Source organism: Artibeus jamaicensis, unplaced genomic scaffold (assembly GCF_021234435.1).
Source record: "Artibeus jamaicensis isolate MK-2021 breed Jamaican fruit bat unplaced genomic scaffold, CSHL_Jam_final contig_723, whole genome shotgun sequence".
NCBI classification, from domain to species: Eukaryota; Metazoa; Chordata; class Mammalia; order Chiroptera; family Phyllostomidae; genus Artibeus; species Artibeus jamaicensis.
This window is the reverse complement of record NW_026521938.1, coordinates 639,599-664,358: the sequence shown is the minus strand read 5'-3', so window position 1 is coordinate 664,358 and position 24,760 is coordinate 639,599. Positions and strand designations below refer to the sequence as shown.

At 50.3% G+C, this 24,760-nt stretch overlaps 2 protein-coding genes across 2 annotated transcripts in view; both read right to left on the bottom strand.

Moving 5' to 3' along the window:
* LOC119053197 (zinc finger protein 420-like) overlaps positions 1-24,760 on the bottom strand; it is a 128,981-nt gene that overhangs the window by 56,000 nt on the left and 48,221 nt on the right. The gene's annotated exons all lie outside the window — the stretch shown is intronic.
* On the bottom strand, positions 866-23,648 carry LOC119053149 (zinc finger protein 135-like). Its single transcript, XM_053672009.1, is given in 5 exon segments — positions 866-2,897; positions 2,899-8,668; positions 15,220-15,346; positions 18,692-18,760; positions 23,570-23,648. Coding segments are annotated over 2 exon segments (1,293 nt in total). The 5' UTR covers positions 3,910-8,668; positions 15,220-15,346; positions 18,692-18,760; positions 23,570-23,648; the 3' UTR covers positions 866-2,615.

Here is a 24,760-nt window from a genome sequence, read left to right as displayed (position 1 = left end):
CAGAATCAACCAATGAATGCATATATAAGTGGAACGACAAAAGCTTGTCAATCTCTCCCTTCCTCTCTAAAATCAATTTAATAAAATTAAACACCGGTAAAAATTCAGTTCCGAGGCTGCATTGACCACACGTCAAGTTCAATGCCCCATGTAGCCAGGGACCCCCACATGAACAGCACAGACACAGAGCTTTCCGTCCCTGCAGAAGTGCTGGGGGCAGCCCTGCTCCAGCAGGTCCCAGCACGTGTCGTGGGAACCGTGTGTGAATTAGCTCAGGAAACACCTAACACCACAGGGCAGGTTTCCTCACTCAGTCTCCTTACAGACGAGGACACCGGGGCTCAGAAAACGCCCGCACTGGTCGGAGCACACAGCTGGGGTGTGAGCCTGCGCAGAGCTGGTGCCAGAGGTCCTGCTCCCAACCAGATCCAGTCAGTCACCTGCTTCTTCCTGATCTGGCAGCGCTGCTGGGTGGTTCCCCTTCCTTCCCTCCTTTCCCTGTTCCTCTTTCTCTCCTGGTCCAAGTGTCCAAGTTCCTCCCCCTTCACTTGTGGAGGCCGACCAACCACATCTGAGGGGGGGTAAGTGGGAGTGGCCCCCAGACCACACAAGCTGACACTGGGCTCTACCCAGGGGTATGCGGTTTGAGCGCCTCCCCACTAAGAAGCTGCCTTTGAGTCAGACAGCCTGCTGTGCTCACTGGGCCCCGGATTTTCATCCTGAGAAATATTAGAGCTCTGAGGCTTGGCTTCATCAGAGGAAAGCCTAGGATAATAACAGCGCTCTGAGTAGTAGTAAATTACCCATTTATTTGTTTTTAATTAAAAAAAATTTTCATTCATTTATCTTTAGAGGGAAAGGGAAAAAGAGAGGGAGAGAAATATCAATGTATGGTTGCCTCTTATGTGTCCCCTGCTGGGAACTGGCCTGCAACCCAAGCATGTGCCCTGACTGGGAATCGAACTGTGGTTGCTTGGTTCCCAGGCCCACGCTCAATCCACTGAGCTACACCAGCCAGGGCTAATTACCCATTTATTAATAAATACTTTATGTAGTGTTGTTAACAGAGCACCATTCTTATATTGTTTGCTATTTATTATTGGTAATAGATCGCTATCATCATCAATAATGAAAGTCAAGTACACCATGACCTGGGCTGTGGGGCACGGACAAGGTAATGCCCCCCGCCTGATGAAGGCACTTTATTTTCGCAAGAATTCCCTCGGGCACCAGGTGGCGGGGGATGGCCTATGGTCTGAGATGGGGCTGTTTTCCTGTAAGGGAGGCAGCTCTGAGGGGAGGGACGGGGCAGCCTGGCTGGCTCACAACAAGGGGGACCCTTCCCCCCATCTTTGAGGCTGAGGCTCTGGGCCCAGCCTTCTGGTCTGACCATTCCCAAGCCAGGAATCCGGGGCTGGGAGGGGCAGGTGTTCTCATACCTGGGACAGGATTGCTGGCTTTCTGGGGTTCTGGTGGGGAATTCACGCCCCCTCCCGCCAGGCGCTGACACTCATGATACTCATTTTTGACAGGACTACCTGTACCTGTATCATCTACCCCTGATGAGTGTTAAAAATGGCATTGGATTCCATTAATTAGAAGTTTTATTAAAAATAATTGAACAGATCACTATGTGAAACTTTGGCATTTGAAGCAATTACCTGTCACTTTCTAATGCCGACAAAAAGAACTTTTTTCCCCTCATGAACCACTTGGCCACTGCTCCTGTTGCGGGGACACTGGAGGCTGGGTGTGAAAATTCTTCCCCTCCCCCACTTTACAACCCAGGGGATGGAGACCCGGAGACACTGACTGCATTCTCCCAGCTCCTATGTCAGTGTAGCTGAGCTCAGTCTCCAGCCGCTGAGCCCCTGGCCACGCTCCCAGATGCCAGACCTACAGGGAGCTTGCTTCCCTCATGGCCCTGCAGATGCTCTAGAAGCGGCTTGTGGGTATGGCGTGGCCTCTCCGCACAGCCCAGGTGCCCGGTACCCATCTGAACAGGACTTCTCTCGAGTCCTACCTGTAAGCTCCAATGTCAAGCCTGGCAGTGGCCCATGGGCTCAGGACCACCCTGTTGGGTGTGAATTTTGACATCCCATGCTCCCCCCACCCCAGCAGGGACGCATCCTTCTCGGGTGTCCCAGAGGTAGATGTTCAGGCTGAACATCTCTCCCCTCTGGATCCTCTAGTGCAGGGTGAGCACGTAGTTCCTAATAAAGGCCGCGCCACCCTGGCTGCACCTGTCGGGCTTCTCCCAGGAGTGGCCGTGTGCCGCGGGAACGAGCGCTCTGTCAAGTGCATCTCACACGGAGCACCTGTTGGGCCTGTCCTCAGGTGCAAGCACAGGTGTTCCATGAGGAAGTCCTTGCTGCAAGTCCTTCCACACAGGCTGCACTGGGAGGCCTTCACCCCCTTTTGGAAGCACTGGTGGTGGATCGGTCAGGCGTTCTTGCCGAGTGCGTCCACTGGTGCTCCACCAGATGCGTGCTCTGGCTGAAGGCACCCCTGCCTAGGGCACACTCGGGTGGCTTCTCCCCGTTTTGTGTCCTTGTTGCACAATGAGCCGATCCCTCTGCTGAAGGCCTTGCCGTAGTCCCCACACACGGAACGCTTCACCCGGTGTGCACCCGCTGGTGGACCGTGAGGTTCGACTGCTGGGTGAACTGCTTCCCACACAAGGTGCATGAGAAGGGCTTCTCTCCGGTGTGAATTTGTTGGTGCTTCTTCAGAATCAAGTTACAGCTGAAAGCTTTGCCACAATGCACACAGTGGCACGGCTTCTCCCCAGTGTGGGTGTGTTGGTGCATGTTTAGGCACAGTTTGTAGTGGAAAGCCTTGCCACACTCCCTGCACTCGTAAGGCTTGCGGTGGATTTTTGATTTGACGGTAGCGGAGCTTGCCGCACTCCCTGCACTCGTATGGCTTCTCCCCTGTGTGGATTCGTTGGTGCGTCTTCAGGGATGAGTTACAGCCAAAGGCCTTGTCGCACCGGCCGCACTTGTAGGGCTTCTCGCCAGTGTGCACGCGCAGGTGCTGCGTGAGTAGGAAGTTCTTGCTGAAAGTCTTTCCACAAACGCTGCACTTCGAGGGCTTTACCCCCATGTGGATGCGCTGGTGCTCAATCAGGTAGGTGTTCTGGCTAAAGGTCTTGCCACAGCGGCCACAGGAGTAGGGCCGCTGGCCCGTGTGGGTCCCCAGGTGCAGCCTGAGAGATGAGCTCCTGTTGAAGGCCTTGCCACACTCTGGACACATGAATGGCTTCTCGTCCGTGTGTGTTCGCTGGTGCTCAATGAGCTGCTTGCTCTGGCTGAAGGACCTGCCACAGTCCCCGCACGTGAATGGCTTCTCCCCAGTGTGCGTCCTCTGGTGCACAGTGAGGTACTTATTCTGGCTGAAGGCCTTCCCGCAGTGCCCACACGTGTACGGCTTCTCCCCGCTGTGAGTGCTCTGGTGCACGGTAAGGTGCTTGTTCTGGCGGAAGGCCTTCCCACAGTCCACGCACACGTATGGCTTCTCCCCAGAGTGCACATGCCGTTGACCCGTAATTGAGTTGTGGCTGAAAGCCTCGCTGCACTCCGGGACCGTGAGCGGCTTCTCGCCCCCGAGAGTCCTCTGGTGCACGAGGAGCCACTCGTTCCTGCTGAAGACCCTTCCGCAGTCCCCAGAGGTGAAGGGCTCCTCCCCAGTGTGCTCACGCTGGTGGATGGTGAGGGACGCCGTCCAGGTGAACTGCTTCCCACACGTGATGCATGAGAAGGGCTTCTCCTTGGTGTGGACTCGCTGATGGTCTTTCAGGGACAAATTATAGCTGAAAGCTTTGCTGCGGTCTCCACACTCATAGGGCTTCTCTGCATGGAGTTTGGAGGGAGGACTGAGGCCTGAAGTACCCGAGTCCTTCCCACACATGGTGAACGGGTGCGTCCCCGCTCCTCTCAGTCCTTCAGGTCTCAGTGGGTCTGGCAGGGGGCTTTGGTGGACAAACGCCTTAAATTCAAAGCATTCATGGGCTAACTTTTGGGACACATCCAAGCACCCCAGAGAAGTCCTTGGGCTCCCCTGTCGCTGCCCCACTAGGTCACCCTGTGTCCCTGCTCCTTCACAGGCAGAATCCTGGGCACCATTCCTTGTGGGTCCTTCTGCCACAACTGCAATGGATCATCTGTCCTCCCAAATGTCCTCCTGTGGGTCCAATTCTTTCATTTCAGGTCTAGTCTCCAAGTCTGAGGGAGGGGAAGGAGATGACGACACACGTGTGGTTAACCAGCTGGGAGGGAGGACCTTCCCAAGGTGAAACAAGGCACAGCCTGAGAGCAGGAGACAGCCTGTCATGGGGACAGAGGAGGAAGTGAGATAGTGAGGTTTACGGGGGTCAGTAGAGGGAGAAAGGTCCCCTTGGGAGTGGGTGCAAAGGCGGCGGCCAGCAGAGCTGAGCTGGGAGGACAGGCACCTGGAGAGAGAGGAAGGCTGCGGTAAGCAGCTCTCCACTTTCCGCAGTTCTGGAAAGATGGCTGCTGGAGTCCACAGGTCAGGTTCACTGGCCCCTGGTGTTTTTCTCACGCAAAGTATTAGCACCCTGAGCCTCGGTTTTCTCAGTGGAAACCCCAGGATAATAACAGGGCTCTGGGTAGTAATTAATTACCCATTGAATTAATTGAATGGTTCTTTATGTATTAATAAATAAATACTTTATGTATTATTTATAGGGCACCATTCTTGTATCATTTGCTATTTACTATTGGTAACAGATTGCTATCAGCATCAATAGTGAAACTGTAAGTACACCATGACTAAGGCCGAGGGTAAGGCACAGGTTAAAGGCTCCCACAAACCCAGTGGGGAGTCACTGCACGGGGTGGGGGGCTCCTAGCTTCCAGGCCCCATTCTGCACGACCCCAGTCAGCTGTGCTTCTCAACGCATCAACGGTTATTAGAAACAAAAAAGAGCGGACTCTCACGTGGGTGCCGGCTGTCCCGTCCCCCCACTGCCCGGCCAAGCTCCTGCCTTCCTGTGCTGCCCAGGAGTGTCCTGGCCCTGGCAGCTGACTGCTCACCCTTCCTCTTTAAACACTCATCCCTCCCTGCTGACCACAGCCGCTCCAGTCCCCTCTTGCGTGTGCCCTGTGGGTTCCTCAATCTCTGTTTCCAGCCTAGGGGCTGTCCTGAGTTCAGGACTCTGCATATGGACCTCATAGTTCATCCCAATATCTAAAAACTGTGAGCCGTTGCACAACACTCTGATAAGAAAAAGTGGGGATCTGGCCACGCGGAGCCCTCCCTCCCTGGGAGCAACAGAGGGACAGGGAGTGGTAAGCAGCTGTCCACTCCCCTCATTTAAGCCCGCAGTGGCCCCCAAACCCAAGTTTAAGAGCCCTCCCTTGAGCCGCAGAAGCCTGGATTTCAGTCTCTTGTCTATGCTGACCCATCCCAAATGGATGTTCCCATCCACACCTCCTCTGAGCTCTGCTGAGGACTAATCCAAGTCCTACTGCGCACCTCTTGGGTATCACAAACCTAGTGCTTTTGAGGCCAGACCTGTGCTTTTGGAACCTCTATTCCCAAATAATAAAAAAAAACCTCATCAAAACACACTTAGCAAAATAATTCAGACACACAATGACCAATTCTGTATGATTCCACTCATATGAGACAACTGGACAGGCAGAAAGGAGGACCTGGGTGCCGGGCTCACGGAGGGGGGTGGGGAGCTATTCTTCGGAGGCGACAGAGTGTCAGCTGGGAACCACTGACTGGTTCTGGAGATGGACCGTGGTGACGGCTGAATAACAATGAGAATGTGCTTAATGCCACTAACATCTACTCCTCAAGTTAAATGCTCTATTTTGTTATGTATACTTTGTGAGCATTAAGAAAATAAAAAATTTTAAATAAAAAAAAAAAAAGAATTACAAGTCGTCCTTGGCTCACCCCTTCCTTCCCACTGTCCAGACCCTGAACAAACGCCACCGCACAGGTGGACACTTTGAATCGGATCAGACCTGATGCTCCTCCACGGCGGCAACGCAACAACCTCCCTAACTCTTTGCAACCCACTGTCCACTTCGTGGGAAGAGGAGCTCAGGAGTCACACCAAAACCTCCAGCACCTGCCCAGTACTGGGGGGACCACAGGCAACGCCTTCCCACTCTCCTGACTCCTCTCTGCCATCTAGCACCATTCATCCTAAGGTTTGCTTTCATTTCCTTGTCCACGTCCAGCACTTCCTGCCCCAGGACCTTTGCACCTACCCTTACTCTGACCTGTTCTTCCACCTACCACTTCCTTCTCTCCCACTTCTAAGCTCCTCCCCCTACATTTGCTCCTCCCACCATGTCAGAGGAAGGGGAGGTAGGTGTGGCCTCCAGGCCCCAGGAAAATAGACCTTGCAGTTCTGGAAAGATGGCTGCTGGAGTCCACAGGTCAGGTTCACTGGTCCCTGGTGTTTTTCTCACGCAAAGTATTAGCACCCTGAGCCTCGGTTTTCTCAGTGGAAACCCCAGGATAATAACAGGGCTCTGAGTAGTAATTAATTACCCATTTATTAATAAATACTTTATGTATTATTTATAGGGCACCATTCTTGTATCATTTGCTATTTACTATTGGTCACAGATTGCTATCAGCATCAATAGTGAAATTGTAAGTACACCATGACTAAGGCCGAGGGTAAGGCACAGGTTAAATGTGCCCTCCAGACTGAAGGCACTTTATTTTCACACGAATACCAACCAGCAAGGGGTGGGTAGAGAACAGTCTGTCATTTTTCTCCAGGGACTGAAACAGCCCTGTGGGGAGGGGTGCCTCCTGGGTGGGTTTTTGCAGGAGACTCTCAACCCATCTCTGAGCCTGAGGGTCTGGGCCCTGCCACCTGGTCTGACCATTCCCAAGCCAGGAATGCAGGGCTGGGAGGGGCAGGTGTCCTCCCACCTGGGGCAGGCTTGCTGGGTCTGTGGGGTTCCTGTTGGCGATTCGTGCCCCCACTCCGAAGCACTGATAATCATTTTGACAGGACAACTGCTATTTATATCTTTTACATCTGATGGTTCAAAATGCTGTGGGTCTCCCTTATTAAAATAAAAATTTAGCCCTGGCTGGTGTAGCTCAGGGGATGGAGTGCTGGACTATGAAGCAAAGGGTTGCCAGTTCAATTCTCAGTCAAGGCACATGCCTGGCTTGCAGGCTAGGTTCCCAGTTGGGGGTGCACGAGAGACAACCACACACTGATGTTTCTCTCTTTCGCCCTCTCCCCCTCTAAAAATAAATAAATAAACTCTTTTAAAAATAAATAAATAAAATTTAACAAAACACTATGAGGAACCTTGGAATCTGAAGTGATTACTGTTACTACCTAACACTAGACAAGAATTTGTTTCTCCTCAGGATGCACTTGGCAAGTTCTGTTCTTGCTGGAAAACTGGGGCTGGGTGTTGGAAAATGAAGACACACACATATGGCGACAACATGACCTCTGGACTGGATCCAGGCGTGTGTCACAAAGGACAACGTCCCCACGGAGCCCACTTCCCCCTGTTCCTTTCTCCTTCCTCTCCTCCACTTTACGGTCCAGGAGGTGAAGACCAGAGACACAGACTGTGTCATCCAAGCTCCTACAACCGTTTACCAGATCTGGGTCTGGAGCCCCGGTGACCCGGCCATATTCCCAGATACTGGAGCCATTGGGGGGCTTGCTTTCCACCCAGCCCTGCATATACGATGGTAGCAGCTCACGTGCATAGCGTGACCTGTCCCCAGCACCCACATTCCCAAGACCAGTCGGGGCAGGACTTCTCTTACATCTACCCGTGGGCTCCAATGTCAAGTCTGGCACTGGCCCATGGACTCAGGTCTTGCCCACCGGGAATGGATTTGAGATCCAATGCACCCAGTGGTACGTGCACATCCTGCTGTGGTGTCAGGTAAGGGTGATGTTCGGGCTGGAGGTTTGCCCACACTTGCCACACTCATGGGGCCCCTCTGCGCCGTGGATCCTCGGGTGGAGGGTGAGTGAGAAGTTCCTGACAAAGGCCTTGCCGAACCCGCAGGGTGTCTTGCCGATGTGGTCTACCTGGTGCACTGCCAGGGACAAGAGCCTTGCCAAGTGCATCAGGCAGATGGAGCACTCACAGGACTTCTCCCGGGTGTGCAAGCGCTGTGGGATACTGAGGTACAATGGCCACTTGAACTGCTTCCCACACACGGTGCACGAGGAGGGCTTCTCCCCGGTGAGGATTCGCTGATGCTTCCTCGGTGACAGCTTATATCTGAAAGCTGTGCCGCAGTCCCCACACACGTAGGGCTTCTCTTCTCTGCAAAGCTTGGAGGGAGGACAGTAGCTTGAAGTACCTGAGTTCTTCACACGCAAACAGGTGCACCCCCGGTCCTCTTGGTCCTTCTCATCTTGGAGGGGCCGGCATAGTGCTTCGGTGCACAAATACCTTAAATCCATGACATTCATGGACTAATGTCTGGGACATGTCAAACCGCCCCAGACAAGTTCCTGGGCTCCCCTGTGGCCACCCTACCCAGTCACGCTGTGTCCCTGCTCCTTCACAGACACAAACCCAGGCACCATTCTTTGTGGGTCCTTCCACCGCAGCAACAGATGGTGTGTATTTCTAAATGTCCTCCTGTGGGTCCAGTTCTCTCATGTCAGGTCTAGTCTCCAAGTCTGAGAAGAGGGCGAAAGAGATGACAACACACACGCAGTTAACAGAGCTGGGCCCTGGCTGGTGTAGCTCAGTGGATTGAGCACGGGCCTGTGAACCAAAAGGTCACAGTTCGATTCCCAGTCAGGGCACATGCGAGACCAGTTCCCAGCATGGCACGCATGAGAAGCAACCATACATTGATATTTCTCTCCCTCTTCCCTTCTAAAGAGAAATAAATAAAAATTAAACAAACAAACAAACAAAAAACAAAGCTGGGAGGGAGGACTTTCCCAAGACACGCCAACTCACAGTCTCAGAACAGGGGACAAACTATGGTGGGACAGACAGAAAGGAAAGCAGTGAACTGACACAGTGAAGTGTAGGGACGTGAGCACGGACAGAAAGGTGCCCTGGGAGCGGGTGCAGAGGCGGCCAGGGGAGCTCAGGGCTGGGCGGACGGACGACAGCAGAGAATCGGGAGGAAGGAAGGTGGGCTTGGAGGAGCAGATCAAAGGCTTTCACAAACTCGGTGAGGATTCGCAGCACATGGCCTCTCGCTTTCAGGCCCCCACCCTGGGCACCCCACCTGTGCTTCTCAAAGGGATGTCTTTTATCAAAAACAATCAAGTAGGAGTTGAGTCTCCTGTGGATGCTACTTGTCCTTTGTGTCCCCACCCCCAGCCGAGCTCCCGCCTTCCTACGCTGCCCAGAGCAGCCCGGCCCGACAGCCGGGTCCTGACCCTTCCTCTTCGCACACCTGTCCCTCTCTGCTGACCACAGCCGCTCCAATTCCCTCTCGCATGTGTCCTGTGGATTCCTCAAGTTCTGTTTCCAGCCTCGGGGCTGTCCTGACTTCTAGACTCTGCACACGGACCTCATGGTTCATGCCAACATTAAAAACTGTGAGATCTTACACAAAAATCTCATTACAAAATTGAAGATGCTGCCACACGGAGCCCTTCTTCTTAAGAGGCAACAACAAAAAAGCAGGATTGATAAGCAGTTGCTCTCCTTCCCTCATTTAAGTTCCAACCGAGCCTAGCCCTAAGTTGGAGACCCCTCTGCTGAGTCACGAGAGTCCTATTTTTGTCTCTTCTCTATGCTGACACCTCCGGCATAGATGCCCCTGCCCAGGCCCCCCCACCCCAAGCTCTGCCAAGGAATAACCCAAGGCCTTGTGCACCCCTCTTGGGTACCATAAACCTAACGCATTTGATGTGAGTCTGTGATTTCAGAATTCTCTCCCAAATGATAAAAAGGAAGGCTCATCAAGAGATTTAGCCAAATTATTCAGACACACAATGACTGATACTGTATGATTCCACTCATATGAAGCAATTAGAATCATCGAAATGGTAGAGAGAGAAAGTAGGACACGGGTGCACAGGCTTGTGGAGGGGGGTGAGTAGGTGTTGTTTGGAGGGGACAGATTGTCAGTTGGGGACAATTAAAAGAGGTCTGGCAATGGATGGTGGTGATGGCTGACCAACAGTGTGAATGTACTTCATGCCACTCAACTGTACACCTAAAAAGAGTTAAATGGTCAATTTTAGGTTGTATATATTTTGCAACAATAATTTTTTTTTATTAAAAAAGATCTAGCCCTGGCTGGTGTAGCTCAGTGGATTGAGCGCGGGCCTGGGAATCAAGCAATTGTGGTTCGATTCCCAGTCAGGGCACATGCCTGGGTTGCAGGCCAGTTCCCGGCAGGGGACGCATGAGAGGCAACCATCATTGATATTTCCCTCCCTTTTTCCTTCCCTTCCCCTCTAAAGATAAATAAATTAAAAGAAAAAGATCTAGTAGTCATCCTTGACTCACCGTTTCCCTCCCACTGTCCAGACTGTTAAGAAATGCCACTGCACAGGAGAACAGCTTGAACTGGACCAGACCGACGCACCACCACTGCTGCCAACACAGCAGCCTCCCCCTCTCTCTGCAACCCACGGTCCACTCCGTGGGAAGAGGAGCTCAGAGACGGACCAAACCCTCCAGCACCCTCCCACTTCCCAGGGGACCACAGGCAACGCCTTCCCACGCTCCCGACTCCTCTGTACCATCCAGCCCCACTCGTCCTTGTTTCCCTTTGATTTCCTTCTCCATGCCCAGTGCTTCCTGCCTCAGGGCCCTTGCACCTGCCTTTCCTCCCCCGTCCCATGGGCGCTCATCCCTGAGCCTCAGTGAAGCTTTGTCCCCCACAGGGAGGCCTTCTCTGTCCACCCCACTGTGGAGAGGAAGCTCCGCCTGCCACTCTCTCGCCTGCGTCACTGTGAGTGACCATTACAGTGCTCGTCCTCCTTCTACGCACTGCCAGCTCCCGCAGTGCGAGGGGAGCTCCGTGAAGGCAGGAGCCTTGCTGGTCCGCAGCTCACAGTTTTTGGCACACGGAAGGCACCTGATAAACTTCATGGAGTGTCGGCCACATGCTGGCACGGTACAAAGTAGCCCTCACAGCACGTGAGTAGGTGCTGCTAAGATTACACCCATTTTACAGATGGGGAAACCTAGGCTCTGAGAATGCAGCCACACCCTCGAGGTCACCCAGCACACTCCATCATGTGGTCCAATCCCTGAGTCACTATCTGGACACGTGTCACCTTCCCAGCCGAGAGGAAAGGATTTTACAAGTATCTCACACTGGAGAATGATCCTGATTTCCTCACCCTGAGGCGCGGAGGTGATGCCACAGAAGGTGGTGGCCTGGGACATGGTGGCCTGGGTAATGTCCCAGAGGGTGGAGGGAATGAGGGTGATAGTGGGTGTGTTTGGAGCCCATGGGTCTCAGACATGCTGGGGACATAACAGGCCAGTGAATTCAGAGATTGGACGGAGAAGAATTGCGTTTGTGAATATGGTCAGAAGCAAATCCTCAAAGAAAGTAATTCATAAGCTAGACTTCATCAAATTACAAACATCTTCTCATCAACAAATGATGTGGGGGCCCTGGCTGCGGTGGCTCAGTGGATTGAATGCCGACCTGTGAACCGAAGGGTCACCGGTTGGATTCCTGGTTGGGGTGTTTGCCTGCGTTGGGGTCTCCAGTTGAGGGCGCACAAGAGGCAACCACACATTGGTGTTTCTCTCCCCCTTTCTCCGTTCCTTCCCCATTCTCTAAAAATAAATAAATAAAATATTTTAAAAATTTTAGAGGGGAAGGGAAGGAGAGAAATATCAATGTACGGTTGCCTCTCGTGTGTCCCCTGCTGAGAAATGGCCTGCACCCCAGGCATGTGCCCTGACTGGGAATCGAACCGCGGTTGTTTGGTTCTCAGGCCCGCACTCAATCCACTGAGCTATACCAGCCAGCGCTAAATAAACAAAATCTTTAAAAACAAAAACAAAAACTGGAAAAACACACAAATGGTGCTGGGGCACCTGGATATCCACATTCAAAAGAGCGACGATATGTGATGATGGAAGGTGATGTGACTTTGGGTGGCGGGCACACCACGTAACATACAGATCACTTACCCTAAAAATGTACACTTGAAATGTATGTGATCCTGCTAGCCAATGTCACCACAATCAATTTTACTTAAAAAAAAAAAGTGATGGTAGATCCTTTTTACCTCATTCACAACAATGAACTCAAATTAGACCAAAGATACAAATAAAGAGGTAAAATTCTAAAACTTGTAGAAGAAGCGGGAGTAAATCCTCGTGGCCTTGGTTTAGGCAACAGTCCCTCAGATTTAACACCTAAAGCACAAGTGACAACAACATAAATAGGTTGGACCCCATCAACACTAAAAACGTTTGTGTTCCAAATGATGCCATCGAGGAACAGAGTACGCACAGAATGGGAGAAACAGTTCTAAAGCGCATGCCTCATAAAGGTCTTAGAGCAAGAATTAACAACAAAAGAATATGTAAAAAATTTTCAGAATGAATAATAAGGAAGCAAAGAACCTACTAAGTAAAGACGCAAAAGACTTGAACCAGACACTCCACCAGAGAGAATATACAGACGGGAAACAAGCACCTGGAAGGCTTCTCAGTATCAGTCCCGCACTGGGCGAGATTGGCTGCAGCGACAGACTGAGCGTGTTCAGTTCTGACAAACGCACAAAGCAATTCCCAGCGCGTGCTGGGAGATATTAAGAAACAAGATGACTGTTTTGAAAAAAGAAGTTTGGCAGTTTCAAAAAGTAAAATAGGCACCTAGGTATGACCCAACCACCCTCCACAGAAAGGACAGATTGTGTCTCTACAGAAAAATATCCAGAACTGGAATCCACCATCAAGTGAATGAATAAACCATCAAGTGAATGAATAAACACATCGTGGTCTCTCCATGAAGTAGAATATTACTCAGCAATAAAAAGAAGTAAACTACTGACCTGGCCAAAGGGCTCAGGTGATTGGAACTATGTCCCCAGCACGAAAAGTTTGCAGGTTCGGTCCCATCAAGTTCTGCCGTATGGGAGGTAACCTGATCCATGTTTCTCTCTCCCTCTCAAATGCATAAATGTATCCTCAGGTGAGGATTAAAAAGAAAAACAGCCCTGGCTGGTGTGGCTCAGTGGACTGAGCGCAGGCCTGCAAACTAAAAGGTTGCTGGTTTGGTTCCCAGTCACGGCACATGCCTGGGATGGGGGCCAGGTCCCCAGTGCGGGGTGTACAAGAGCCAACCACATGTTGATGTTTCTCTCCCTCTTAAAAAAAGTTTTTTAAAGAAAAACAAAATAATGAAGGGAACTATTGATATATACGGACAATATGGGTAAACCTCAAAAACATGCCACTGCCCCGGGTGCTGTGGCTCCAGCAGGTTCAGCACCACCCTGCAAACCAGAAGGTCAGCAGTTTGGTTCCCAGTCAGGGCACAGGCCTGGGCTGCAGACCGGGGCACCGGTTGTGGGTGTGCGAGGGCCAGATGGGCAATGTTTCTCTCCCTCCCTTTCCCTCTAAAACTAAGTGAATAAAATCGTAAATAAAAACCAATAATGCCGCTTGTAAGAAGTCAGATTAAAAACAGGGTATGTGCTATATGATTATACATACGTAAAATTCTAGAATAGGCAATCTAAACCACAGTGGTCACCAGGGGGACGGAGGGTGGACGAGACGGAAGGAAAACTTTTTGGGCTGCCCTGGCTGGTGTAGCTCAGTGGATTGAGCGCGGGCCTGCGAACCAGACAATCGCGGTTCGATTCCCAGTCAGGGCACATGCCAGGGTTGCAGGCAGGTTCCCTGCAGGCCAGTTCCCAGCAGGGGACGCACGAAAGGCAACCATACATTGATGTTTCTCTCCCTCTCTCCTTCCCTTCCCCTCTAAAGATAAATAAATAAAATCGTTAAAAAAAAAAAGAATGGCAGATGCTGAGAATGCTGTGTGTTCCCACTTATACAAAAAAGTGAGGGAAGAAAGTGAATCCAAATAAAAACCACAATCCTCTAAAAAAAAAAAGAAAACTTTTTGGGCTAATGGACCTGCCTGCATCGTGACAATGATTTCCCGGGTGCATATAAATATCAAAATGCGCCAGATTGTTTGCATTAACTACGTGCAGTTAATTGGAGGTCAGTTAAACCTCCACAAAAGCTATGAATGAAATGGGACCGTACACTAATTCTGAGAGTTAGCATTTTTCCTGAACAACGTTCTCCAGGGAAGTCTCTCTGTGCCGGTGACTACAAAGGGCGCTCATCTTTCCAGTGCGCTGTGATCTCCATCAGACAGCTCCACCCTGATTGGTGTGGTCAGTCTCATAGGTGGGCAGCTAGGGTATTTCTTTTGCTTTTTCTCCCTATGACAAATGCTGCACACCCACAAAAAAAGTTTTAAGATTTGTATTCTAGAAATGGAATCATTTAAAATTTGGCTGATGACACCAAACTGTCTTCCAAAAGTTTTCCCCACTTCGTGCTCCTAAAATGAAGAGCCCCTTTCCCTGAACTCACGTAATACTGGATGCTGTTACTTTTTTTAATGCCTCGCGTGTCAGGATGTGCTTAGAAAGGGAGAAAGGTGGGGGAGGTGGAGAGGGGGGTGGATAGAGAAAGAAAAAGAGAGGAACACTAATGAGAGAGAATCATCGATCGGTGACCTCTGGTATGTGCTGCGCCCTGGGATCAAACTCACAACCTAGGTATGTACATGGTCAGGGAACCGATCCTGCAACCTCCTGGTGTACAAGACAAAGCTCCAACTAACTGAGCCCCACATGGCCAGGACTATTATTTTTCACCTGTGTACCTCATGGGCAAGAAACGTATTCCTGTGACTCAATTTGTACTTCTGTGATGATTAGCAAGGCTTAAAAATCTTTTATGAAGTGTAACTCCATGCATTCTCTATATATGAATTACATGCTCTTAAGCTTGTACCATCTCTCTTTCATTCCGTCTTTTTCTCATTTATTCCTACAAGCTCTTTGTATATTTACAATCCTCTGACTGATGTACATATGGTAAATGCTGTTCCCAGCTTCATCACCTATGAAGTTTATTTTTTAAGTTTGAGTAATTTGAAGTTCCTACTTAGTCAGATCTGTCCATCTTTTTTATTTCTGTGCCATCCTGAAGTGACAGGAAGATGATAAATAATGAGGCAAAGCTGCCTCCTTACCCAGTGACACCAGGTTCCAGTAGTTCTCCATCATCACGTCCCTGTACAGGTCCTTCTGCGCGGGCCTCAGCTGCTGCCACTCCTCCTGGGTGAAGTCCACAATCACATCCCTGAACGTCACCGACTCCTGTAAGAGGAAGGGCACACCACTCATCACAGGGCCCTCTTCACAGAGGTCAAGAGCCATGGCCAGAAGGGCCGAGAGGATCAGGGAAGAGACACAGTATGTGCCTGACGTAGCATCAACATGGTGCAGAGCTCTGAAGGGCCTGACCACTCAGTGTCCTTGGTGCCTAAGTCAATGGATGGTCCTTGGAGGAACAAATAAACTATGGGGCTGTTTACCAGGAAGACAAACAACCCAACTGAAACATGGGCTAAGGGCCTGAGTGGACACTTCTGGAAGAGTATGTATCTGTCGTGGACCAAGAAGTATGATGCACCCTCTGCTAGTGGAGTGCCACCTGCTGGCCAATCTCTCTGTGGTCCGAGTTTCTGCCAGGGACTCCGGGCTCACCCTGGCCTCCTGCGTCTTGGGACCACCACCTCGTGATAAGGGAGCAGTGCGAGGTGGTCAGTGGTTCACAGTCTGGGCTGGGGAACCTGTGATGAAATTCTGGCTCTGTTCCACATTCCCAGCTGTGCTTCCTCAGATAATTGTCTTAACCTTTCTGAGCCTGTTTGTTCACTGGACCTCCTAGTAACAAAGCCCCACTATGTAGCTGTTACGAGGTTAAATGAGGTCATGCGTGGGTGATTCCACCGTGTGGTATAGCTGTGGGAAAGCTCTCAGAAATGGCAGCTCTTATCATGTGATTAATTGGACGTTTCATAGATCTCTTCCAGATGCCTCTTGTCATTAACACAAATCTTACGTTATTATTATTTGATTCCTTGCCTGACTCATCCTTTGGGAAATCCAAGCTAATAATTTCTTTTAAAATCACTTTCTGAATATATGTTTGTTGATTTTTGGTAAAGATTTTATTTATTTATCTTTAGAGGGGAAGGGAAGGAAAAAGGGAGAGAAATATCAATGTATGGTTGCCTCTCATGCGTCCCCCGCTGGAAACTGGCCTGCAACCCAGGCATGTGCCCTGACTGGGAATTCAACTGTGATACTCTAATTTGCAGGCCCGCGCTCAATCCACTGAGCTACACCAGCCAGGGCTGTTTGTTGATTTGAGAAAGAGAACGAGGCAGAGAGAGAAACATCAATCGGCAGCCTCCCGAATGTGCCCTGACCTGAGGATGGAATCTGCAGCCTTTTCGTACACAGGGCGATGCTCCATCAAACTGAGCCACATGGCCAGGGCAATAATTTTTTTTGAAAAAACACTTTATTGAGGTATGATTGCCATACTCACATGACTGAGGCAGCTCATTCCAGGGCTCCCTCTGTTTTGGATTCTTGTCTAATGGCACAAACGACTTCACCACAAGAAAAACCTCACCCACTTCCAAAGAGGTGAAATCAGGATGTTTTGTTTTAACCCTCCCCTGAGGGTATATTTATTGATTTAAGAGGAAGAGCAAGGCAGAGTCAGAGACAGAGACATTGATGTGTTTGCCTCATGCACGTGCCCAGACCGGGACTGAACCTGCAACCTGTTGGTGTGTGGGGACAATGCTATAACCAACGGAGCCACCCAGCCAGGGCAGGCTGTGTTTTTAGAAAAAAATAGAATGTAATTACAGTAAAAGAGATTAAGGAAAATAAAAATTGAACTCCAAAATGCCAAGCACACTGAAATGACAATTGCCAGGAAATCCTAAGGAATGTTGGTGAAGGAGGAAACCAAGGCAACCATCACAGAGAAGGTAACAGTGGAGATACCGTGGTGTAGCTGTGTTGGAAAACGGTCAGATCGTTTCTTAAACGGTTAAATATACTGTTACCAAAGGACCCGCACTTTCTGCTACTGCTCCCAAGAGAAATGAGAATCTCAAACAAAAAAAACTGTCCATGAATGTTCACAGCAGCATTGCTAATAACAACCCCAAAGTGATAGCAACCCAAATGTATACCACATGGTGCACCTGTACAATGGAATAGTAAACAGTAATGCAAAAGCACATCTGCCACAACACAGATGAACACCCAACGCATAGAGCTCAGTGGAAGCAGCCAGTGATGAAAAAAAAAAACCACATATCATCTGATTCCATGTATAAGAAATGTCCAGCCCCAGCCAGGTGACTCGGCTGCTTCCAGTGTTGTCTGTACAACAGGAGGTTGTGGGTGCAGGTCCCCGGCTGGGGCATGTATGGGAGGCAACCCATCGATGCTTCTCTCACACATGGGTCTTTCCCTTCCTCTCTTTCCACCTCCCTTCCTTCTGTTTAAAAATAAATAAAATCTTAGGGGGAAAAAAAAAAAGCCCTGGCTGGTGTAGCTCAGTGGATTGAGCATGGGCCTATGAACCGAAAGGTTGCTTGTTCGATTCCCAGTCACGGGGCATGAGAGAGGCAACCACACGTTGACATCTCTTTCCTTCTCCTTCCTTTCCCTTCTCTCTATAAATAAATAAATAAATAAATAAATAAATAAATAAATAAATATCATACAAAAAGCAGGGGAAAGATTTATGCCTAGTCCTGGCTGGGTGGTTCAGTTGGTTGGAACACTGTCCTCCTGTACACCAAAAGGTTGCAGGTTCAATCCCAGGGCTGGGACACATGCTGGAGGCAACCAATCTATTTTTCTCTCTCACACCTTTGTTTCTCTTTCTCTCTCTCTCTCGTCCCCTTCCTATAAAACTCCAATGAACATATCCACTGGTGAGGTGAAATAAAAAAGATATCATTATGCCCAGACACACACACACACACAATTCATTGATCTGAGATAGATGTCATTCCACTTAACGATAAATTCACTGGCTGCTTCTTAAATGTCCCCTGATCACAAATTGAACCTGTAACCTTGGCATATCAAGATGATGCTCTATCACACTGAGCTATGTGACCTGCGTCATGTAAATATTTATTATTATAAAGTATTTCTTGCATAAGAGGAAATACAGAGAAAAATACCACAAACAGCCAACCACTGAAACATCATAAGAACATCACGGCAAGAGCTGGGGACAGGCACAGGCCCTCTGTACAGACGCAGCCCCCTCCCACGCCCTGCGCATTCAGTCTCCCCTGCCTACTTCTGAGCTCCAGCACCTCCTTCCCTGGGCCTCTGTCACACTAGTTGGAATATGTTTATACTGTCACTTCCAGGTGCCCACCGGTGTCTCCTGAGAGCCCCTAAAGTAGGACAGGTCACTCGTGAGCTATCCTCTCCCCTGTGGTTGACAAACACCAGTGTCAGAACAGTAATGTCCACCCTCAGGGTAGACACAACCCCAAGTAGACTGGGCCAGGGACCTGGGCGCTGAGAGGGTTTGGGGGGGTCAGAGGGTCATCCCTGCCCAAAAGGCTGACCCACAGGAAAGAGGTGCAAGAGGGTGACATGACTCACCAGGGCCTTCTTGGTCAGTGGCTGGGGGAACATCCTTCCAGTGCCCATGGTGACCAGGGGGCGGGCAGGCTGTGGGTAGGGAAAGAGAAAGGCACAGTGAGAGATCAGGCAGAGCCCCACCTCACATTGCAGATGGTCACAGACACACCCACTAGGAGACACAGGCAGACAGGAACATGCACACACATTAATAATGGACACACGCAGGGGGCAGGGGAATCTGTGGCATCCAAGACACTCTACAAATATCTATGATTTAATCCTCATGACACTTTATATGGGGGGGGCTACTTCTACCCACCCTATTTCACAGATGAGGACACAGGGCCAAAGACCTAAGCCACACGCCCAAGAAGACAGAGCCGCAATTGGTGTTAGAATGACTAGGTCTGGGTCCCCAGGCTTGGTGGACATCTGACATCCACATAGGGACACGCCCCCAACACACAGGCATGTGCACACGGCCAGTCCCACAGCCTGGAGGAAGCAACGGGACCATCCGCCTCACTCTGCTTCTGACTACTGGCCCCAGACCCCAGAAGACACCCCAACCCCGAATCTACCCTCTGAGCCTCCTCCAGACCTCCTGGCGTTACTGTGAGACTCAATGAGCAGGTCCACGTGGAGATCCTGGAGCAGTGGGGCACACAGTAACGACTCGGTCCAACCCTGTCCTGGTGGTTGACTTGGTTGGAGCATTATGTTGAACACAAAAGGCTGGGTTCAGTCCCTGTTCGTGGACCAGGCCTACGTGGCAGGTTTCATCCCCCCATCCCTGGATGGGGTGCTAGTGGGAGGCAACCGATTAATATTTTTCTTTCTCTTCTCTCTCTCTCAAATTAATAAACAAGGCTTCCAGTCAAGATGGTGACGTAGGCAGACATGGCTTGCCTCTTTGCACAACCACATCAAAATCACAACTAAAATATAGAACAACCATCACTCGGTAATGTCAGAAATTGAGTTGAATGGAAATTTGACAACTATGAAATTGAATTAAATGGAAGTCTGACAACTACGGAATTCAAGAAACCACATTCATCCAGGCTGGTAGGAGGGGCACAGACGCAGAACCCGCTGGCCCCATACCCGTGTGGATAAAAATTTGGGAGGGATTATCTCAGGAGCATGGAGTCCCAGACCCGTACCAGGCCCTCCAGCCCAGGATTCCAATGCCAGGAAGTTAAGTCCCCACAACTTCTGGCTGAGAAAACCAGTAGTGATTGAGTCAGTGGAGGAGGCTGCTGGAGCCCTAAACACTTCTCTTGGGGAACCCACACACCTACTCACCTACTCAGACTTGCTCCCACTGAGCTCCAGCACTGGGGTAGCAGCTTGAAAGGCACCAGTGGTGTACACAGAGAGACTGAAGTGTCTGGCATCAGGGTGAGTAAAAGCCACTGTCCCTTTGCTGAGCCCTCCCTCCAACAGAGCTGGTAGACTGGTGCCATATCTGAGACTCCAGGAACCGGGCTAACACTGTGTGACCCTCCTTTGAGATCCACAGAGGCTCCACCCCACTGAATTCACGGGATCACCTAAGCTGCTTTTCCATAAGAATGGCTGATATTGGCTCCTAAATCCTATCAAATAAGCAACAGCTGGCTTCAGTGAGCCCTAGCCACAGCCAGATTAGAGTCTCGGCTTGGTTTCACCTGGGAATCTCCAAGCCCAGCAAAAGTAGCAGCTATCTCAAGACTGCTTTACAGCTCAGGCAGGGCTGATCCAAGCAAAATACATGTAGGGGCTGACCTTGGTCTGCACCACCCTGGAAACCCAAAGACCAGTACACGCAGTGGACAGCTACAGACCACGTTGGAGCACCACCACCCTGCCCCTGCACAGCTGACCCTCCACAGAGGGCGGAGGTTTGTGGTCAGTGGTCACAGCCAGTCCTCGCAGCTGACTAGCCTGGCTAAATCCCTCCCATTGATCTGCCAACAGCAACCAAGACTCAACTACAAGAGGAGGGTGTACTCAGCCCACATGAAGGGCACACCTAGATTACCCAGTTTGGATGACAGGGGAGGCTGTGTCCCTGGGTCCTACAGGACACCTATTACATTAGGCCACATACCAAGACAAGTCAAAGCCACTCTACCTAATGCACAGGAACAAACACAGGGAGGCTGCCAAAATAAGGGGACAAAGAAACAGGACCTAAATGAAAGAACAGATCAAAACTCCAGAAAAAGAACTAAACAAAATGGAGATAAGCAATCTATCAGATGCAGAGTTCAAAACACTGGTTAGAAGGATGCTCAAGGAACTTAGTGAGGGCTTCAGCAGCATAAAAAAGATCCAGTCAGAAATTAAGGATTCACACATTGAAATAAAGAGCAATTTACAGGGAAACAATAGTAGAATGGATGAAGCTGATGATCAAATCAATGATTTGGAACATAAGAAAGCAAAAAACCACCATGCAGAACAACCAGAAGAAAAAAGAATCACAAAAAATGAGGATAGTGTAAGCAGCCTATGGGACAACTTTAAGAGGGCCAACATTCACCTCATAGGAGTGCCAGAAGGAGAAGAGAAAGATCTGGAAATTGGAAATCTATCTGAAAAAATAGTGAAAGAAAACTTCCCTGGCCCTGGCTGGTGTGGCTCAATAGATTGAGTGCTGGCCTGCAAATCAAAGGGTTGCCCGTTCGATTCTCAATCTAGGGCACATGCCTGTGTTGCAGGCTGGGTCCCCAGAAGGGAACATGCAAGAAGCAACCACACAGTGATGTTTCTCTCCCTCTTTCTCCCTCCCTTCCCTTACCTAAAAATAAATAAATAAAATCTAAAAAAGAAGAAGAAAGGAAGAAAGAAAACTTCCCTGATTTGGTGAAAGAAGTAGACATGCTAGTCCTGGAAGCACAGAGAGTTCCAATTATGATGGATGCAAAGAGGCCCACTCCGAGACACATCATAATCAAAATGCCAAAGAGAGAATCTTAAAAGCAGCAAGAGAAAAGCAGTTAGTTACCAGATTGCCAGATGGGAGGGAGGAGGGGGAGAAGAGGTGAAGAGGTGAAGGATTAAGAAGTATAAATCAGTATACAGCCCTGGCTGATGTAGCTCAGTGGATTGAGCACAGGCCTGTGAAGCAAAGAGTCGCTGGTTCGATTCCCAGTCAGGGCACATGCCTGGGTTGTAGGCCAGGTCCTCAGTAGGGGACACATGAGAGGCAACCACAAATTTCTCTCCCACTGTTTCTCCTTCCCTTCCCCTCTCTCTAAAAATAAATAAATAAAATATTTTTAAAAAGAAGTATAAATAGGTAATACAGAATAGCCAAGGGGATGTATAGTATAGGAAATGGAGAAGCTAAAGAATTTATATGCATGACCCACAGACATAAACAATGGTGTGAGGATTGCTTGAGGGAGTAGAGAGTCCTGGATGGAGAGGGGCAACAGGGGAAAAAATCAGGACAACTGTAGAAGCATAATCAATATAATACAATTTAAAAAAATAAAATAAAGATATAAACAATGTTAATTGTACTGCTGTTCCTGGAAACAAACATCAACAAATAAATCCTGGGTAAGCAGACCGAGGGCTGGGACTTCATTCTAAACTTTGAAGTTGCCACCAGGAAGCAGGAGTTATGTCCCTGGGTGCAGTGACTTCATGATTTCTTTAAACAGAATTTAATTTTCAGAAATATTCTTTCTGGACTTGTGTCTGACTCCTATCCCTGCACGGTGAGGGCAGCAACATGGGTTCCTTTTGCCAGATGTGGAAGGCACCAGAGTCCACTACCCAGAAAGCACAGTGGGCCCAGGGCACTTGACACCTGTACAGGACCTTGAAAGTATCATCATTTCTTCCAAAATTATAAGAGAAAAAGTGAATCTAATCCAGCCCAGACTATATTTGTCCGTATAGCAATGCAATCATAACTTTAACTTCTATCTCATTTAAAAGGAGGTCCTGAAGGTACAGTGGGCTGAAAGTGACCTGTGCATGGCCTGGTGACCTCTGAACCCAGTGTGGCTTCAGATCTGTGACTGCAGAGCCAGGGGTGGCAGCTGCTCCTGCTCCTCCTCCTCCAAGCTTTCTAGCATTTCCTGCCGTCCATTGTTTCTAAGGGAAACAAGGATTTGCCATCTGTGGGTTACTGTGGAGGCTCTTGAACCCGGTTGCCTGAGTATGGAGCTGTGTGAGCCACTTAAAGTTTCGGAGCCTCAGTCTCCCCATCTGCAAAATGGGAATGATGAGGGTCCCTACCTCAGACTTACTGGGAGGCCTATAAAATACCCAGAACGATACCCAGAGCACCCAACACACCCTCCCTGAACAAATCCACGCAGGTCAGCATGGGGCATGGTCTCTGACCCTCTTCCTTAGCCCCACACCTGGACCACACACATCCTGCTCTCCCAGGGCAGGGGAGGCTCCGAGGACAGGAAGGAGATGGCTCTGGGGCCCGCAGGCAGGCAGCTCCTCCAGGCCCGCCTGTCCACCCCCGATGCCCCCACTCACACACATCAGCCACGCCCAGAGACAGAGGAAGGCTCGGACAGGAGAGGCGCACCCCACACGCACAGACACACTCACACCAGACACACAGGCGCAGAGGAAGGGACCAGACACAGGTGGACACCTGGATCGCGCCTTCAGGCTGAGACAGAAACAAGGACGGAAACAAGGACAGACACGCACACAGACACAGACAGGGACACACCCCGGAGAGACAAAGACAGGCAGCCGACACACACACTCACACACACAAGCAAAGGCGAGACACAGGTGGCCTCCTGGACACACGCAGTGACACACGCGGAGACACACCAAGACAGCTGGAGAGTCTGAGCCCAACACACACACACAGCCACAGGCATCACCTTGACACGCATGACCCCGCCCCCTCCCCGGCCGTACACTTTCTTCTCCGGCACCTGCCGACTTCAGGTAGACTCGCCTCGAGGTTTCCTCTGGAAAATGACCAGCCCAATCCTCCTCCGCCTGCACTGCGCCTGCGCGCACCCACAGACTACACTTCCCAGAAGTCCGCTTTCCGTCTCCCTCTCACGCAAACGCTCGGGCCACCCCTCGGCGTGGTCGCTGCTGGCTACTGAACGCTGTTGGCGGTAGCGCCAGGCTCTGTATCCCAGAAGACCCCGCGGCAACGACGGCGAGACCGCAGGGCTGGAGAGGTAGCCGGAGAACGGACACCCTAAGGAGTTGGGGCGGGGGCCGTAATGGAGCGAGTGGACTGAGGGAATAGGGCCCGGGACCCGGGGGTGACAGTTGGGGGGAGGCTGAGAGAGGTGCAGGGAGGTGGTGAAGGAGGAATGCAGACGGTCAGAGAGTAGGGAAATTGCAGGAAAAAATGGGACCTTGGGAGATGGAGGGGAAGAAACTAGTCCCCTCCAAGAAATGCTGCCGTGCAGCCATGGCTCCTAATGGTCGTGCTGGCTTACAGAAAATTTGTAAAGTGTGCAGAGAAGCGAGAAAGCAAAGGGTCGTTACCAGCAAAGAAGTATTAGCCCTTTGCGTTATCGGCTAGGTTCTGTTGCAGACGTTGTATTTACAGAACCAAAGTGGGGGTTCCATTGCCCAATACCCCAAATAGGCCACCTCTAGAGGCAGAGTCTGGTGAGAAGGGAAAGAGGATTGTCATTCAGATGCTACAGAGTCGGGGAAAATGGCAGACTCTTGTCTCAAAGCCCTTCCCCTCCGGGAAACTCCAGGAAAAAGCCTGCAGTCCTCAGCCAGACCAGAACAGAAGGCAGTGCCAGAGTTCTCCCTTTCAAAGTACCGTCTCTTGGGAACCACAGGTGGCCGCTGAGCCGTCACCCAGGCAGCTCACTTTGATCCCTACGGCATTTGGACTTTAGACTCCTTCCTAGAACTAGCCTGGAGGGGACGGCACCACCATCGACCAGTCCGTTTCCAGGGCCAGAAGGACCTGCAACACAACACTTATTCTGGTCGCCAGGGTTGAGAAACCATCTCTACCTTCCCCTGGCTTTTATATTAGTTTCCAGTTTGAGAACGGTGAGACTAGCCAATGAACTTCCCAAACTTTCAACGGGGAGAGTTCAACCGCGACCAATTGCTTCCTTCCCA